Source organism: Phaseolus vulgaris, chromosome 9, assembly GCF_000499845.2.
Source record: "Phaseolus vulgaris cultivar G19833 chromosome 9, P. vulgaris v2.0, whole genome shotgun sequence".
Classification (NCBI taxonomy): Eukaryota; Viridiplantae; Streptophyta; class Magnoliopsida; order Fabales; family Fabaceae; genus Phaseolus; species Phaseolus vulgaris.
This window is the reverse complement of record NC_023751.2, coordinates 14,873,874-14,892,218: the sequence shown is the minus strand read 5'-3', so window position 1 is coordinate 14,892,218 and position 18,345 is coordinate 14,873,874. Positions and strand designations below refer to the sequence as shown.

Here is an 18,345-nt window from a genome sequence, read left to right as displayed (position 1 = left end):
TGGATGTGATGAGTGGTAAAGACTTGCATACAATATGCAAGAGGGGTGTCCGCCCCAGCCTTGTTACGACTGGGGGCACTCAATCTTTAGACCAATCTGATCCTTAATAATTATAAGTATTAATTAGATAGAATAGGTTAAATAGTCTGATCCTTAATAATTATAAGTATTAATTAGATAGAATAGGTTAAATAGTGATAACTGGTCGCCTTAATGTAGTTATTTAGTAATGTTGTTTTGATAATTTGTTTTTTGTTTTATTTAGGAGAAATAATTGTTAAGGTGTCTTTAAAGTCTAAAAATAATTCAATCCTAATGTATAATTTAACCTAAGAATGAGGGAGTATACTAGAAATAACTTAACCCTAAAAATATTAATGTTTCTAGAGTCTTAAAAATAAATTAACCCTAAAATAATATTAATGAGAAAGATTCAAAATAATTAAAGATTTATATAGAACTCTAAATCCTTAAAGTAATGAATAATGAGAGATTTATATATACAATTAGTCTTTTAAAACAGACTGTAAGTTATTATATGTAAACATTTTGTACACTTAATAATAAGTAAAATGAATTATACAAACTTTTCCCTTAAACATACTCTTCACTTTTTAGAGATGAACTATTCATTTCAATATACTTTTTCCTTTTTAGACAAGACTAGCTTAAAGAGGTTATTTGAAAGATTATTTTAAAAAATATGAATGTTGTAAAATAAAAATAATTACAAAAATAGATGTGGTAAGTTGATTAGTTTGAACAAATTATTTGAAAGAACACAAATATTGTAAGTTAAGAATAATCACAAAAATACCTGTATTTTTTTAAAACATTGTGAAGTGGATTAATTTGGATACATTATTTGAAAGAACACAATTAAAAATAATTATAAAGGATACTGGTGTTCCGTTATTAGAAATGACAATAAAAATATTTGTATTTATTAATTAATAATAAATTATTATATTTATTAATTAATAATTTTTTTAAAATTTATTGATTACTGGACGAAATACTATCATATATAATCAATATAAAAAAATCGTATTCTTCTTCTGCATTGTTTTTAATTTTGTGATTAACTCATAATTGTGATTTTTAGTGTGTGGAAATATCAGTTTTGATAACTTTTTGCCTCTAGGCTTTCTTATTATATACTCTATTGAAAATTATTGATGATATTTTACAAGTTTTAGAAAAAGTTTTTAAAATACATTTAGAACAATAAACACTTTTGGTGTGTTATAAGTGTCATAATATTTATTTTTATGCTTGTTTTCAATAAACATCTAAGCAAGTTCTACTAGTCCACTAACATTATGCAATTAAATTTTTTTCATGTTGAGTTTGGTGATTGAGTTCATTTAATTTCATTCTAATCAATAAACATATTATAAAATTTCATTATTAAAACTAATTTTATATTTTTTTTATAGGAGGATGCTATGATTATCTGTGAAGATAATCATATAAAAAATATCTTTAATAAAAGAATGAGGTACTTTAATGCATAAGCTAACCTGATTGGAAGAGATAAGATGAATATGACATATGTTATATTGTTATAAACACTATGCATATTACAAGTTACAATTTTTCTACATAACATATTTTATTTATCAAATATAAATTTATTGTTTATAATTTTATATTAATTTATTTTAATAATAATGATTAAAAAATACATTTTTATATTATGAACAATTTATCATTTAATAAAATATAAGAATTTACTTAGTAATAAGAAAATAAACCTAAATTTACATATTTCAATTTTACTTCTATTATAACAAATTTATTTTATAACATCATTACAATATATGCATAATAAATAATATATTTAATTATTCTATTTTTACATAATACTCTGAATTGTAATTTAATTGAAAGAATGGAAGATGTTAAAAGTATGTCTGACTAGTTTAACAATGATAGTAATATATATATATATATATATATATATATATATATATATATATATATATATCGTAATTCCACACTTTGAAAGAGACAGTAAAACTCTCCTCATTCTTCACTTTCCCTTTTTCAAATATGCATAATTGAATTTATGAACCATATTTTTCAAACATATTTTTCAAACAAAAGGGTGTTATTGAGTCAGACTCAGCTGTTTATTGCATTCAAAATCATTTTTTCTTAAGGTCATGAAAACACATTGTAATTGTTTTAATCAACCTGAATCTTAATGTTTTTCTGATTTATCATGAAATTTTTCTTGATTTAAATCAAATTGTTTCATTCTTCTGCTGCACTATAAACTGTTGAGTAAGAAATTTGTTCTCATATTTTAGTCAGGTCGTCGTGATAACCTGTTCAAGGAGCAATTTGTTTCTGAAAGGTTAGTTGTTTTAATGCATATTTTTTTGAGCAATGCTAATGCATCAAATAATAATCTCAATGCCAAGAACTTTGATTCAACTAGTAGTTGGATCGCGTTTAACTTCGATTCAGTAGGGCACAGCTTCTATGGTGTTTTTATTCTATTATGTTCTAGGAGTCCCACATCGATCATTACTACAATAGAGAATTAAACTAGGACCTCTAAATCTTTAAAATTTTAGTTGGAAAAATATGATCCTTCAGGTTTATTGGGATGTGATGAGTGGTAAAGACTTGCATTTAATATGCAAGAGGGGTGCCCGCCCCAGTCTTGTTACGACTGGGGGCACTCTTTCTTAATCTAATCTGATCCTTAATTTTTATTAAATTTAATTTAGTTTAATTTAAGTATTAGGTTAAATTCAAATGAGGTAACATCTAGTTATCTGAAGTAATAAAATTTCAATAAAGTAACATTTAATATGTAGTCATTATGTTTTGATCATCAATTTTTTATTTTAATCAGAAGAAATAATTGCTTATATTTTTATTTTTTTTCATATATGTTTTATTTACATTCCAATTTTTTAGTACACCAAAATCTTGGAAGAGAAAGTTCAAAATAATGAAAGATATATATAAAACTCTAAACCCTAAACATAGTGAAAAAAATATAATAATGAAAGATTTATATAAAATTCTATATGAAAGGAGAAGATTCGAGATTTATAAAATTCTACTATAAAGTTTGAGAAAGTTCAAAATAATGAAAGGTTTATATCTGCAAAAAATTTTAAAATGTAGAGAGAAAACGAACTATTGTTGTTTGTAAACATTGTCTATAATTAATAATAAGTAAAGTAATTTATACAAATTTTTACTCCTTCTCTTTTAGATCGGTTAATTAAACCACCGTGAACTCCATTAGTTTGGAGATATTTAGACACATAAAGTTGAAAAAACTATTTGAAAGAACAAAAAAGTTGTAACTTAGCATAAGGAATAGTCATTTTTGCTTAGCATCACTACATTCTGTTCGTTTTTCATCTCTCTTTCTTTTCAAAATCTCTTTCTTTTCAAAATGGTGAAGTATAATTTCACGTTCTAATAACGTTTTATTCTTTAAAACACTAATATTGTTAATAATTAAAAGTAATTATAAAAAAATTTCTTTTTTTCAAAATGGTGAAGTATAATCTCACGTTCTAATAACGTTTTATTCTTTAAAACACTAATATTGTTAATAATTAAAAGTAATTATAAAGAATACTTGTGTTATTATGTTATTAGAAATGATAATAAAATATTTGTATTTATTAATTAAAATTGTTATATTTTTTAGTTAATAATAAAATTTGTTGAATTTATTGATTACTAAACAAGATAGTATCATATTCATATAAATCAATATAAAATTTGTATTCTTCTTCTACATTGTTTTTAATATAGTTGTGGATTTTAATGTGTGAAAATATCAATTTTCCTAACTTTATGCATGTAGGCTTTCTTATTATATACTTTTGAAAATTATTGATGATATTTTAAAAGTTTCAGAAAAAGTTTTAAAATATATTGAAAACATAAACACTTTTCTTGTGTTAGGTACAAGTGTAGGTAACATTTATTTTTATGTTTGTTTTCTATAAAATAATAAATGAATATGAATATATATATATATATATATATGTATATAAACATAAAATTAAATAAATATAAATATTAAATTTTGTCTGATAAAAATTAAAAAAAATATTTTTTTAACATTCATTATTTACTCTAACAAATATTTTAACTGTGATTAAACTTTTTTTGAGTCAAAACAAATGGCAAACACTGAATGAGCGCGATGTGGCCGAGGAATGGAAAAGAAACAGCAGCAGAGCAAAAGACAAAAGACAGTCTCACTCACAAAATATTTATGTATGTTAATAATCTAAACTTCGTGAAGAAGGCATCGGAAACCGAATCAGACACACATAACCCCTCAAACTGCAATTCCACTGCACAATTGCAATTCCACATCTTCAAACACACACACAGGTAAAAGGCTTTATATCTTCATCCTTCTTCCCTCTTTCAAATATGCTTGCATTATCAACCTGAATTTATCGACCATTTTTTAAACAAAAGGGTGTTACTGCGAGTCAGACTCAGCGGTTTCTTGATTTGATAATTTGAGTTTAGTTTCATTAGTGGGTAAGCTTTTGGCATTAATGGGCTGTGCTTTCTTCTTTTAGTCTGAAGATTTTCTTTTTAACATTGCATTTGGAATTTGATTGCTTTTTTAATTGTGGGTGTCAGAATTATGATAGGAGATGCAGTTTACAGCCATTTGATGCATTTATAGCCCAAAGAACTGTAACGGATTATCACCGAAGAAACTAATTGTATTGATTAGAACTTATTAGAGAGTCTCACTGTCCAACTAACCAAATTTCAACTAAATGAAAACAAAACTAAGTAATTTTCAATTTTTAGCAGTTAGTACTTCAAAAAGTCATTGTTGTCAAAATTCCTTGTTAACTAACTGCTGTATAAACTGTTGAGTGGGAAATTTGTTCTCATATTTTAGTCAGGCCGTGATGGCATGTTCAAGGTGCAATTTGTTTCTGAAAGGTTAGTTTTTTAAGTGCAAAGTTTTTTGGAGCAAGGAAGTAATGTAGAAGTGGTGAGGTAGGATATGTGGTGAAATCTATAATTTTTCTAGAGCTGATAATACTGTGACCTCTTCATGCTCTTAAACCCCTCACTCTGAATCTTCATTAGATGAGTATTTTTTTTGGTTAATATGTAGGCTTCCCTTTCCCACGCTGTATTTTGGTTCTCAAATATTGATTATGTGGCATTTTCAAAAGGTTAATCTAACTTGCAAATTTGCTGAATATTTAGGCATGGACTTAGAAGCAAGTGAAAAGGATTCAGTAGTGACTCAGATCAGCATTGGTGGATTTGGCAGTGAGGTAAAAGCAAGTGAGCTGGTGAATTATTTGGAGGATAAAATTGGACTTGTCTACAGGTGTAGGTTGAAGACTTCTTGGACCCCTCCAGAGTCATATCCAGAATTTAATATCACTGATACTGCAAAGATTAAGGGAACAGATGACTATAAGAAAGTCGAGCCTCATGCCTTCGTCCATTTTGCATCTCCAGAATCTGTGACTGCTGCCCTGAATGCTTCAGGTCGTTGTGATCTGTTTTTAAAGAATGAACCCTTAAAGGTCAGCTGTGGACCCGAAAATCCATACTTCCTGAACAAAAGGAGGAGAACTACAATTCCTTTTAAGATGTCTGATGTAATTGTTGAAATTGGGACTTTGGTTAGCCCAGGAGAGTTTTTTGTGGCTTGGAAAGGACCTGATAAAGGAGTAAAATTTCTAGTGGATCCTTTTGATGGCATGTGCAGGTTTTGTTTCACTAGAGATATTGCATTCCCATTCAAAGGTATAGAAAAAGAAGCAGTTATAAAGTGTGATTTTCAGGTGGGATTCCTGGTTAGAGACATTAATGAGATAAGGAGATATAATGATTCATCGTATCTCGTTGTTTTATTACACCTAGCTTCTTCACCTTGGGTTTGGTACAGAACTGCCGAGGATGACATTGAAGATTTAGTGCCATTTGATTTGCTGGATGATGATGATCCTTGGATTAGAACCACTGATTTTACTCCCAGTGGTGCAATTGGTCGATGCAATTTTTATAAAATTTCAATTCCTCCTCGGCATGGTGCAAAATTGATGAAGGCCATGCTTTATCTGAAAGGTCAGAGAGTGCAAATGCAAGAGCTTCCACTTAAACAAACTCTTAGAGCACTGAACGAACCTGATTTTGGCACGCCCATGTCAAATCCTTTCTTCTATATAGATTATCAAGTGGGCATTACTTTTGACATAATGTTTTTGGTCAATGCTATTGTACATAAAGGCATATTCAATCAGCACAGATTGTCAGATAGGTTTTTCGAACTGCTAAGAAATCAACCTAAGGAGCTCAACGTGGCTGCTCTGAAGCATTTATGTTCTTACAAGCGCCCGGTATTTGATGCAACTAAGAGGCTAAAAGTGGTTCAAGAATGGTTGCTTAGAAACCCAAAACTTTATCAGATCTCTAAACAGTTGGATGATATTGTTGAGGTTAGAAGATTGGTTATTACTCCATCAAAAGCGTATTGTATACCCCCTGAAGTTGAACTGTCCAACAGGGTTCTCCGAAAATTCAGAGAAGTTTCAGATTGTTTCTTGAGAGTCACCTTTATGGATGAAGGCATGCAGACAATTAATGTGAATGCCCTTAACTATTATGTTGCTCCTATTGTGAAGGAAATCACATCAAACACTTTCTCTCAAAAGACAAAAATATATAAAAGGGTGAAGACTATCTTGGAAGAGGGATTTTACTTTTGTGGCCGAAAATATTCATTTTTAGCCTTTTCATCAAATCAACTTAGAGATCGTTCTGCTTGGTTTTTTGCTGAAGAAAAGATGAAATGTGATGAAATACGGAGTTGGATGGGCAAGTTTAATCAGAAGAATGTTGCAAAGTGTGCTGCTAGGATGGGACAATGCTTCTCATCTACCTATGCAACGGTTGAAGTTGTTGCGAATGAGGTTAACTCCATGCTACCTGATGTTGAGCGGAATAATTACGTTTTCTCTGATGGTATTGGTATTATCACTCCTGATCTTGCTAGGGAAGTTGCAGAAAAATTGAAATTGGACAATGTACCCTCTGCTTACCAGATCAGATACGCTGGTTTTAAAGGGGTTGTAGCCTCTTGGCCTGCTAAAGGGGATGGGATCAGACTTTCTTTGAGGCCTAGTATGAACAAGTTTCAATCTACCCATACTATCTTGGAGATCTGTGCTTGGACTAGGTTTCAGCCTGGTTTTCTTAACAGGCAGATTATAACATTGCTTTCAGCACTGGGTGTGCCTGATGAAATATTTTGGAAAATGCAGGAGGCAATGCTTTGGAAGTTAAATCAAATGCTTGTGGATGCAGATATCGCTTTTGACGTTCTTACCAAATCATGTGCTGAGCATGGGAATGCTGCAGCAATAATGTTAAGTTGCGGCTTCAGTCCCCTGACAGAACCTCATCTTAGAGGTATGTTAACTTCCACACGTGCTGCACAGCTTTGGGGACTTAGAGAAAAGTCCAGGATTTTTGTATCATCTGGGCGATGGTTGATGGGTGTCTTAGATGAGTCGGGTGTGCTTGAACAGGGGCAGTGCTTTGTTCAAGTGTCTACTCCTTCTCTTGAAAATTGTTTCTCAAAGCATGGATCAAGATTTTCAGAGACAAAGAACCTACAAGTAGTTAAAGGTTTTGTGGTTATAGCCAAAAATCCTTGTCTTCATCCAGGAGATGTACGAGTTTTGGAGGCAGTTGATGCCCCCGATTTACATCATTTATATGATTGTCTTGTTTTCCCTCAGAAGGGTGACAGACCCCATACAAATGAAGCTTCTGGAAGTGACCTTGACGGGGATCTATATTTTGTCACATGGGATGAAGATCTCATTCCACCAAGTAAGAGGAGCTGGATACCTATGGAGTATGCCGCTCAAGAAAGCAAACTTCAGACACGTCAAGTCACGACTCGAGTATGTGCTTTTTGAATGTCATTGCATGAAGTTCCGTAGTTAACTAGCTGTATGTATGCTTTGTTCTATACTCCGAGAATATTAAATTAGTATTGTTAATTTTATGCATGAATTATTCATAATGTCATGCATTTGATTAGTACTTCGAATGATATATTCACTACAGGGACTTGCCTATAGTAATAACATTTCATATTGCTGGATCTAATTCTATTCAGTCACGTGAAATAATTGAGTTTGAGGTATATGCTGCAAATGTGTTCTCTTGCAAATGTTTATATGCTCTACATATTGTTCTCTAATTTGTCTTGTGGCACATATGGTGTGATTTTTCTTGTTGACGATGTATTGCAAAAATGAATCTGCAATTTAAAGAGTTTTTGTCTCACACTGCAGGACATCATAGACTTTTTTGTCAGAAACATGGTAAATGAACATTTGGGTGCTATCTGCAACGCACATGTGGTACATGCTGATTCCAGTGACTATGATGCCTTGGATGAGAAATGCATACACTTGGCGGAGCTAGCAGCTACTGCTGTTGATTTTCCAAAGACCGGGAAGCTTGTCACTATGCCTTATCATCTGAAACCAAAACTGTACCCTGATTTCATGGGGAAAGAGAAGCACCAGTCGTACAGGTCGAAGAAAGTTCTGGGTAGACTTTACCGGCGTATCAAAGATGCTTATGATGAAGATATTGATGCACCCTATTTGAACTTTGTGTCTGGTGATATACCATATGATAAAGATCTTGAGGTTCCAGGATCTTCTGCTTTTATTGCTGATTCGTGGGAGCAAAAATGCGCATATGACGGCCAGTTGAGTGGGCTACTTGGTCAATACAAAGTGAAAAGAGAAGAGGAAGTTGTTACTGGACAGATCTGGTCCATGCCTAAATACAACAGTAGGAAGCAAGGGGAGCTTAAGGAGAGGCTGAAGCACTCATACAGTGCCCTGAAAAAGGAATTTAGGCACACTTTTGAGAAATTGAGTTCAGATGTTGGAGAATTAAGCGAGGAAGAAAAAAATTTGTTGTATGAGCAGAAAGCTTCGGCCTGGTATCAGGTGACATATCATCCTTACTGGGTCAAAAAGTCTCTTGATCTGCAAGATAAATCCCCAGAGAGCCAAGAGGCTGATTGTTTGGGAAGCACTGTGATGTTGAGTTTTCCTTGGATTGCAGTTGATTACCTAGCTCGCACAAAGATAAGAGAACGGCATCGGAAATCTGGAAATTTTGATTCAACTAAGCCAGTTGATTCTCTGGCAATGTATCTATCTGAAAGGTTATAGTTCCATTGATTTATCTTGCTCTTGCTACAAGGCCACTCTGCCATTACCAAATGTTTTCCTCAGCTTGTGTTCTATTGATAATCTCTTATGATGTGTCTTCACTTAAACTACTTTATCTGTGACCAGGATTGTTTCCATACCAGGAATTGCCTTTGCTTTTGAGACTGTATACGTTCACTGTATGTTCAACTACAAGTCTTTGTGTACATTGTACAAAGTGATCTTTGTGTGAAGTATTCTAAACAATAGCTTATAATTACTGTTAAAGTTCTTAGAATTATATATTAGAATTAAAGTTCTTCCATTCCACCTGTTAGCATGCTAGTGTGGAAGAGGCATACAAATTTAGCATGGTTACATTTATGTTTCATTTTGGGCTTTACTAAGTATGTTTTTTACCTGGGCAAAATATACAAGATAAATTATTAATTTCTATACCTCAAAATGTATTTTAAATAAACTTTTGGCTTAAAGATATCTTTAGTGTGTTTTGATTTTAGTCTCTGTACTTTTTTATTCTTTATCCAGTCTCTTTAAAAATAGAAATTATTGTTTTTAATCTTTACCAAATATATGAATTTTTGTTTTAATCTTTAAAAGATATTTTTCTTTGTTTTCCTCCTTCAAAAATTTAAAATCACTAATTTTGATCTCTAATATCTATTTCAGGATAGATAAATAATATAAATTTTAAGTATCTTAATTTTTTTAGAGGTATTACTTTTTGATATTATACCACACCACTAATATATATTATTTGGAATTATCAGTTTACTTTTTCTTCAACACAAACAAATAAGGGGATGCCCCATAATACAAGCGATAAAAAAAAAAATTTTCAATTTTAGAGTAACTAAAAATAAAGATTTGTTTTATAAGGAATAAAATCAAAATTCACTTATTTTACATAAACTAAAAACACAGTATAAGTTTTTAGAACTTAACAAACTATGTTACAAAAACGATTTTAAATATATAAACTATAATTTTAAAATATAGGTAAATTTAAACGGTTATGAATTTTCAATTTATTTAAAATTTAATATGCATAATGATCAAGATATCGCATGATTCCGTTTTTCAATTTATCAAATTATAAAAATAAATAATTTAATTGAATAAATTTATAAAACCATCCAATCCCTCAAATTGATTAATATGATGTTCGAGTGAGACAGGACAATTATTTATGATAAAATAATTTATCAAATATTGTATAGAATTTGAAGCTAGTGACTAATTCTTTAATAGTTTATTTTAGGTGCATAGGTGTTTAGATAACTTTATCTTAATTTACGAGAGAAATTTGACTTATTTTTTTTCTTATAAATATTTGTTAAAAAAACTAAGTAAATTAATTGTTGGGTATGAAGTCAAAATCAATTGGGTTGGACTGACTAGACACTATGTTTAGTGAGTGAACTTAATAGCGCAGATGAACATTGTTCCGTGGCTTCAAGTGAGAGATTGTTGGGTATGAAGACATGACCAATTGAGTTGGGCTGACTAGACACCATCTTGATGGTAAAAACGCACGCGGAAGCAACACACAATCATGAATCAACTGTAGAAAAATAAACGACACAAGATTTAACGTGGTTCGTTCGTCAACTGCAAGACAACTATTAGGTTTTCATTATATCCTGTTGCACACCAATTACAAGTACAATGATCTTCTTAGGTAGAAATTATAAAAAGATACAATGATTAAGCCACTCACTAAACATGATGTCTAGTCAACCCAACATCCTGGTTTCATACCAACATTAATATCATACATGTATTATATAAATTGAAAGAAATTTTATTATATAAATTGAAAGAAATTTTATTTCACTATTGTATTTTTAAAAAAATGCTCTAATTAACCCTAACTAAAAATGATATGTATGGATAATTTGTTGGCACGTTGTGGTCTTGAGAAGAAAAGGCAGCAACCCCTTTCATTGGACAAGCATGAAAATCTGTGTTGAAAGTGCAGAATGAAAAAGGGTTCAAAAGTGGGCATGTACGGCCACCAACTAAACTTGTGTGAAATTAATTCTTCAACAGGAGTTGCCCCCACAATAGTACATGAAGACATCGTTGAGATGATGTGTATCGTCGTTTCTGCAACCATAAATCAATTACATTATGTATGCAATCACTGTAGCATCATGACTATTGCAGTTGCAAGTCTTCAATTTTTTGTTTGTGCCTTGAAATTGAACTCTAAATAATAAAAGGGCTTCTTCTTCCTATAGTAATGGCAACAATGTGCACACTACTTTGCTCCTTGATGCATGGAGCATTTATTGATCATCCAGCTACTTCTGTCATCTCTTCCTTTATGTCAATTTCTTCTTTATGATATAGTAGAAAATTCGTGGCATCTACCCTTGCTAACTTCTACTAAATGCTGGCCACAAAAATTAGATCATACCTTCCATTCATTTTGTTGCTTAAAAAAAGTGGAATATGCAAGTTAGTTTTCAAACAATGAATCGTATACAGATTATTAAATAATTGTCATCTTAGAGATTTTAATCAAGATGTGTTTTAGTCTCTAAAGAGTTATTAAATATTTATTAATAATTGAATTTTTAGGTGTAACTTAATTTTATAAAATTGATTTATAAGTTGAAGTTTGCACTCAAGTGGTTCGATAGTGGTCAGATAAACCTTATATAATAAATCTTGCAAACTTTCATTAGACTAAGTTTTAAATAACTCTGATACCATATTAAGAAGTGAAATTTAAGTTTAATTCAATTTTATAAAATTGACTTATAATACAATGTTTACATCCTCCTATATATTATATGTAAAAGGGTTGAGACATCTCTAAAGTGTTTCTTTAATTTTATTAATCTTTGTTGACCGAGATGTTCGATAAGTATGATTATTTTAAAAGTTAAAAGTATATTAAATTAAGTTGAGTCATAAAACTCATGATATTTTTTGAAAGAAAGACTTTCTCCATCATAGCTCAACTTGGAAGTTAGATACATCAATATAATTGTTATCACAGTTTACCTTGGACAAAAATGGAGTCTGGCATGTGAATGTATAGTTGAAAAGTTTCTATTATTTTCATACTCGAATTTTTATCGTTGTCGTAAGAACTTTCACTCATAAACATCATTAGGTAATACAACTTTTTTAATAAACTTCTTTACAAACATTAATAAACTTGGTATAGCTTGGTCCTTGTGCATGTATTTTCCCTTCTGCATCCCTTTCTAACATTAACTTATGCCTTTTTCCTCAAAACTTCTAAACCAAACCTCAGAGGCAAGGAATGAACACAAGGATACCCTAAGCATATAGGCATGCTGATGTATATATATATATATATATATATATATATATATATAGTTATTTTCATATTCTGATTTCATTAAAAAATAACATGAGTTTATAACTATTAATTGAGACAAAATGCTTAGAATATAGTATACAAATGAAGGGAAAAGTTAATAAATAATAAATAATTTTATATTTAAATAACTAAACAAATCTAGATATTGTTTTTTCTAAAATAATAATTATGTTATAATGAAGGGACTATTTATTTATATGAATTTATAAACATAATTTATGACTATAAAATTTAGGCAATAAAAATGAAGGAAAATTAGAGCAGTTTTAGGCTATAAAATTCAAGTAAGGTGGGTGAAATAAAGGAAGGTTCATAGTGGTATGCAAAAATGGTAGCAATGGAGGAAGGGATTTTTTACTGTAGAAGTACAACTGTGTTCTTGAATATGATACAGTGTTAGGTGGTTAAAAATCATCAGAGAATAAATTTAATGAATGTATTTGATAGATATGAGAATGTTGCATTGGATAAATAGATTTATTTAGTAAGATTAGAAATAAATGCGTTTGAAAGAAAGTTGACATAACATTGTTGCAGAAAAAAAACATAACTATTTGGTACATGCAAGGAACACCAATAGAAACTCAAGAACAGTATATATAACATGGAGGGTGACTTTATATATCTAAGAGAATTAAAAATGATTTAGATGTAACTAATTTATCTATATTATAAAAATTACATTACAACATTTTAATACTGTATAATATGTTGGATAGTTAATAATAATCTATATCCATCAATTTTAAGTGCTTTTTTTTTATAAGTTTAACTTCCATTTTAATTTCTACAACATTGAACATAAAATAATTATTACAAGTGCGAACAAATTTTAATTATCAATGTAAAATTCTAATAGGGTGCATTTTTTTTTATATACAAATAGCATATTCCAATTAAGTGCCAATATAAATTTTTTTGTCGAATAAAATGTGTGTGGACTTCATGAAGAAGAAAAGGAAATGAAGAGAGAGAAAACAATATAGATAGAACAAAAGGGACGAAATCAGACACAGAGGATGGAAGAATACTTACATGTACATATTTGGATAATCATTGTAACTCTTCTTAAAGTATGTTGATACAAAAAATTTCAATCTTAAGTTTGAAACATTGGATTAAACTAAACTAAACGGTATACAATGGAAAATTTATCAGACTAATTCGAAAAAATAATAGTTGTTGAGAAAATATTTGATGATTGTGTGATGAGTTGGGAAAGAGGGTGCAGTGTAACATGGTTTAGGAAAGAGGGAGAGAAGAAAGCTGAAAGAGGAAAAAGAATGATTGGATGAGAAGATATTGTGTGGTTTTGAAAGCAGAATTAATAATCATCACAATCATTGGTTCAATTATGAATAGGAAATTGCAAAGCTGTTAGAGCCATGCATGAAACAAGGAAGTTCCTTATATACTTAAATTGCAAAGGAATAGTTAAAATTGACACTTATATGCTAAGTGAGTTCCTTTCCTCATCCTAATTTCATCCAACTTTTCATGATTAAATACCACCAATCATAATATTGCAAAGTGTATAAAGTAACTATCAAACTTGGCCATCGTCATATCAGCACTTTTGGCAGACATTTTTACAGAAACACAAAAGTAAACGAATTGAAAAGGATATATATATGGGTTGAGAAAAGGGATGGAGTACTATTGGAAGAACTATATATGACACGGATTAAGGTTGTTTTTTTTTTTTGTGGGGTTACCCGAAAAGAAAGTTGAAGCATCAGAAAGTTTGTGTCTAGTTCCAATTGAGTAGCTCCTCGATCATCTGCAAAGCGAGTCTATCTTCTTCTTCTTCTTCTTCTCCTTCTTCTACTACAACTACTCCACTGTTTCCAGCAGTGTCGTTAGTACTACTGTTTGGTGACCATGCTGATTCACCCTCGGTGTGCTTCTTCCCAAGCTCCACCCTCATGACCCAGTTGGAGCCAGAATGTGGTCCTGCACCTTTCTGCCACACTCCAATGTGGGAATTATCAGCATCTAGCCTGAGACAAGTGAGGGAAGGAGCAGGGTCTTTGCAGTACTTTCTGAGCTTTGTGCTGAGGAGTTCTGAGAGAGCTTTGGGAGATAAGAAAGTGTTGTCATGACGAGAAGCAGCAGTGGTGGCACTGGCATCAGCTTCAGCCTGGTTCTTTGAAGTGGGGAAGTTGGTCTTGGCATTCTGGCCATTCATCAAAATGGCTGCTTGGTCATAGGCCCTTGCAGCAGCCTCAGCTGTCTCAAATGTCCCCAGCCACACCCTTCTCTTCCTGCACTCAACAAAATAAATAAAGATATAGAAAGAGAAAACAAAAGGGAGTTGTTGTGGATGTGGATGTGGATGTTAGTAATGTTTGTGAAGCATGAAATGATGTAAATATATGGAAGAAGCAGCATTGTGTATTGTGTGTGTAGCATTGGTTTGGAGTTTAATGAGATAATTACAGTAAAGGGTGGCGAATTTCTGACACCCAGGAGCCCCACTGGCGTTGCCTGACTCCTCTGAACTTCTTTGCTTGTACCATATCTTTGTCAAATAGGTTAGAGAAAGAGAGAGAGAGAGTGTGGGAAGAAGGGGAAGGTGAAGGGAATTAATAGGGTTAGATGTAGAAGGTGTAATAGGGAGAGAAAGAAGAGCATAAGTATATAACAAGTCTTAACGAAATTTATATGGGTTGTCGGTGAGGATTGGACGGAAAGTTGAGATGTACAGATGCAATAAAAGTTTCACCTGCACAACTTTCATAAATCCATGCCTTCTTAACAACTCAAATTAATGACCACCTTGTAGGCCTCTTCTGCCCACAAATATAGTATGCCATCACAAGCTGTGTTCCATTTCTCCACAATTCTTTTCCACTCACACTCGTTATAGCTTCTTTTCCAACACGGAATGTCAAATAAATTAACCCAAAATACCCTGTAATTTCACCTTTTCAGCTCACACCATTAATCTCCCTCCCTTGCTCCTCAGGCTATCGTCAAACTGTGAAACTCACCCATGAATAAAAGTCCCTTTTCTCATCACGTGAATTACAAGTGCAAAATGTTTTTTCTTCTTCTTATGTTTGAGTCCCATATTGATTAGAACATTTCATGGATAAGAATATTTCATTGTATAAATAAATAAAAGTAAAACTCACTGTGTTAGTAAAACTCACTCTAAAAGTTTATTTTATTTTATCTCATCATTTGTAATGCATTAATGCATTTCATATTTTAAAGCTTAGATTTCTTAATTTGAGAAGTCTTCAGAAGTCTTAAGCAATGATTTTAGTTACCAGGTTTTATCATGTACTGTCGTCTCATTTAGAATCTTATTCAGAGTTACGTGAAGTAATTTTCTAATAGAAAGTTTTCCCTTCAAATATAGCCATGATCTCCTATTTTTCATAGGTGCCAAACTAGGATAATCTCATTTTTTTTTTTTCTGCCTTATATTTTTTCACTGGCATGCTATAAAAATATGGATTGACACCTTAGACTAATCCACTATTTCGATAAACCACTCATTTATAAAAATAATTAACTAAATGAATCGTACTATATGGATAACTTACTCTAAATTTATGCTTAAATAATTGAGTTTACAAAATAAACTAATAACAACAAAATAAATGTATATTTTAATTTTCTTTAAGAACAAAAACTCTTATATTAGAAACTCTAGGCCTAAATATTTGACACAATTTTATTTTGTAAATAAATAGAAGGATGAGAACACAAGTTAGGCAGACACAATTTATCAAACATGCTTATCTTATAGTATATTGAATCCATTTGGTTATTTCTAATTTTATGCATATTATTTGTTTATAATAATAATACACCTTTTCATTTGAAATATATATATATTATATATATATATATAATTGATTTACTCTTATTAATAGTTCATTTGATTAACTAATAAATTAAGATAATTGACTTAGATAACCATTCCAATGAATAGTTAATTGAGTCAATGATTTTAGTTAATACTAAATTTGGAGTCTACTGGTCAAAATAAACACAAATAAATAAAGTAAATTAGCATAAATAAATAAACAATATAAAATTATATTAAATTGTTTGACAATTATATAAGCCTTCACACAATCTATCCTCACCAAAGAATCAAGAAAACTATTTTTAACACTATCAACTTTTAAAAGATTATATTGAATTTAAACATATGAAACTAAATAAATGTTATACATTCCATGAATTACTTGGTTATTAAATTATTTTTTAATCTCACTTGTCAAATATTCATATTTGTTGTAAATTTTTTACTCATCTATTGTTTAAGAAATGATACAACTTAATTAAACAAATAACTTTAGAATGAAAAAATCTTATTATAAACTTTTATGTTGCTTAAACAATATATACTATGCTTAAACAATACATAATTAACAAAAACGACAATATTTTACTTTATATTACTTTACACTTCAATATTTCTCTCAAAATTACAACAAAGCTTCACTTTTTTTTTAAAGAGAATACATCACGTAAAGTGATGGCATGTAATAAGGTAAATAATATAGTTAAAATAAATTTGAATTACCAAAATTAGTAATTACTTAAAATTTACATGTTTTCACCTCCTTAAGTCAAAACTTTAGACACATATAAAAAAATATATTAAAACACTACAACTTTTTTAAATTATATCCATGATCCCAATTATTCACTATTCATGTAGTATAACAAAACACAACTCAATATCAACCACACCACTTTCAAGAATGAATAACTTACTCTTTGTCCTAAATTGATAGAAATCATTACATGCAAATATCTAATAAGTAGTCAACATCAATTAATAAATTATCTAGATTAAAAAGAAAAATAAAGAAAATCCTCTAGATTACATCTGACACGGCACATAACTAACTTCACCCCCATTTTATTACTTTTCTATTATACCCTAAAACAAACCTATGTTTGTTTACTGCACCGCTCTAAAATACTATTCTCGCCCACTTAATTATCCCTATTATCATAAATCACTTGAATCTAAAACAATTTCACTTACACAAAACAAAATTTTAAATATACGTACAATTTAATTATCGTTTATTAATTAATTTCACGCACTTATTTATTACAAACCATAAGTACTTATATAATTAGTTTTTTTTTTTTTTTACTTTCACAAGTTGAAACTTTCTAAACTCAGTCAAAGTTGTCATACACCGAGTCAACGAAAAAATCATCAAATTACAACTAATTTTAGTTATTATTAAATTAAAGTGGAGATAATTTTTAAAATTAAAAAAAATATTGATATCTAACGTAATTTTTATTACTAATAAAAATTTATAAAATAGTTTTTAAATTGGTGTTTAACCATTAGCTACCAATATTTTATCTAATAATATCTTAGATTCTAAATTAGTCTCTAAAAGACTAATTGAGACAAATTTAAAATTTAAAATATTAATAGCTAAAATCTTGGTAGCTAATTTAGATACCAATTTAAAAATCATTTTGTAAAATTTTATTAATAATAGAAATCACTTTAGATACTAATAATTTTTTAATCTTTAAAATAATATCTAATTTAATTAATATAGTAATTAGTTTTTTTTATCTCAAAAATTGATTATTATTTATTGAATTTTTGTAGTTAAACACTTCAAGAAAAATCACCTTTAGCTTCCAACAAAAAGTGAGGCTATAAAAAGAAGTCACTAGCAATAGTGAAGTCTACTGAAGTTGGATAAAAAAAAATAAATGTCAAACATTGTGATCACA

At 30.0% G+C, this 18,345-nt stretch overlaps 2 protein-coding genes and 2 non-coding genes across 4 annotated transcripts; 3 read left to right on the top strand and 1 right to left on the bottom strand.

Annotated features, from left to right (window-relative positions):
• Positions 1-104, top strand: LOC137823238 (small nucleolar RNA Z279/snoR105/snoR108). Its single transcript, XR_011083091.1, has one exon. It is a non-coding gene; the product is annotated as a small nucleolar RNA Z279/snoR105/snoR108 (small nucleolar RNA).
• A 2,510-nt stretch (positions 105-2,614) lies between these two features.
• On the top strand, positions 2,615-2,717 carry LOC137823239 (small nucleolar RNA Z279/snoR105/snoR108). The gene has a single exon (XR_011083092.1). It is a non-coding gene; the product is annotated as a small nucleolar RNA Z279/snoR105/snoR108 (small nucleolar RNA).
• A 1,454-nt stretch (positions 2,718-4,171) lies between these two features.
• Positions 4,172-9,549, top strand: LOC137820712 (RNA-dependent RNA polymerase 6). Its single transcript, XM_068624926.1, has 3 exons — positions 4,172-4,383; positions 5,233-7,949; positions 8,346-9,549. Exons 2-3 carry the CDS (start codon positions 5,235-5,237, stop codon positions 9,243-9,245), a joined length of 3,615 nt encoding a protein of 1,204 aa, XP_068481027.1. The 5' UTR covers positions 4,172-4,383; positions 5,233-5,234; the 3' UTR covers positions 9,246-9,549.
• A 4,592-nt stretch (positions 9,550-14,141) lies between these two features.
• LOC137820713 (ethylene-responsive transcription factor SHINE 2) lies at positions 14,142-15,236 on the bottom strand. Its single transcript, XM_068624928.1, has 2 exons — positions 15,046-15,236; positions 14,142-14,870 (listed from the first exon to the last, which is right to left on the bottom strand). Exons 1-2 carry the CDS (start codon positions 15,123-15,125, stop codon positions 14,357-14,359), a joined length of 594 nt encoding a protein of 197 aa, XP_068481029.1. The 5' UTR covers positions 15,126-15,236; the 3' UTR covers positions 14,142-14,356.
• Between the last annotated feature and the right edge of the window lie 3,109 nt (positions 15,237-18,345).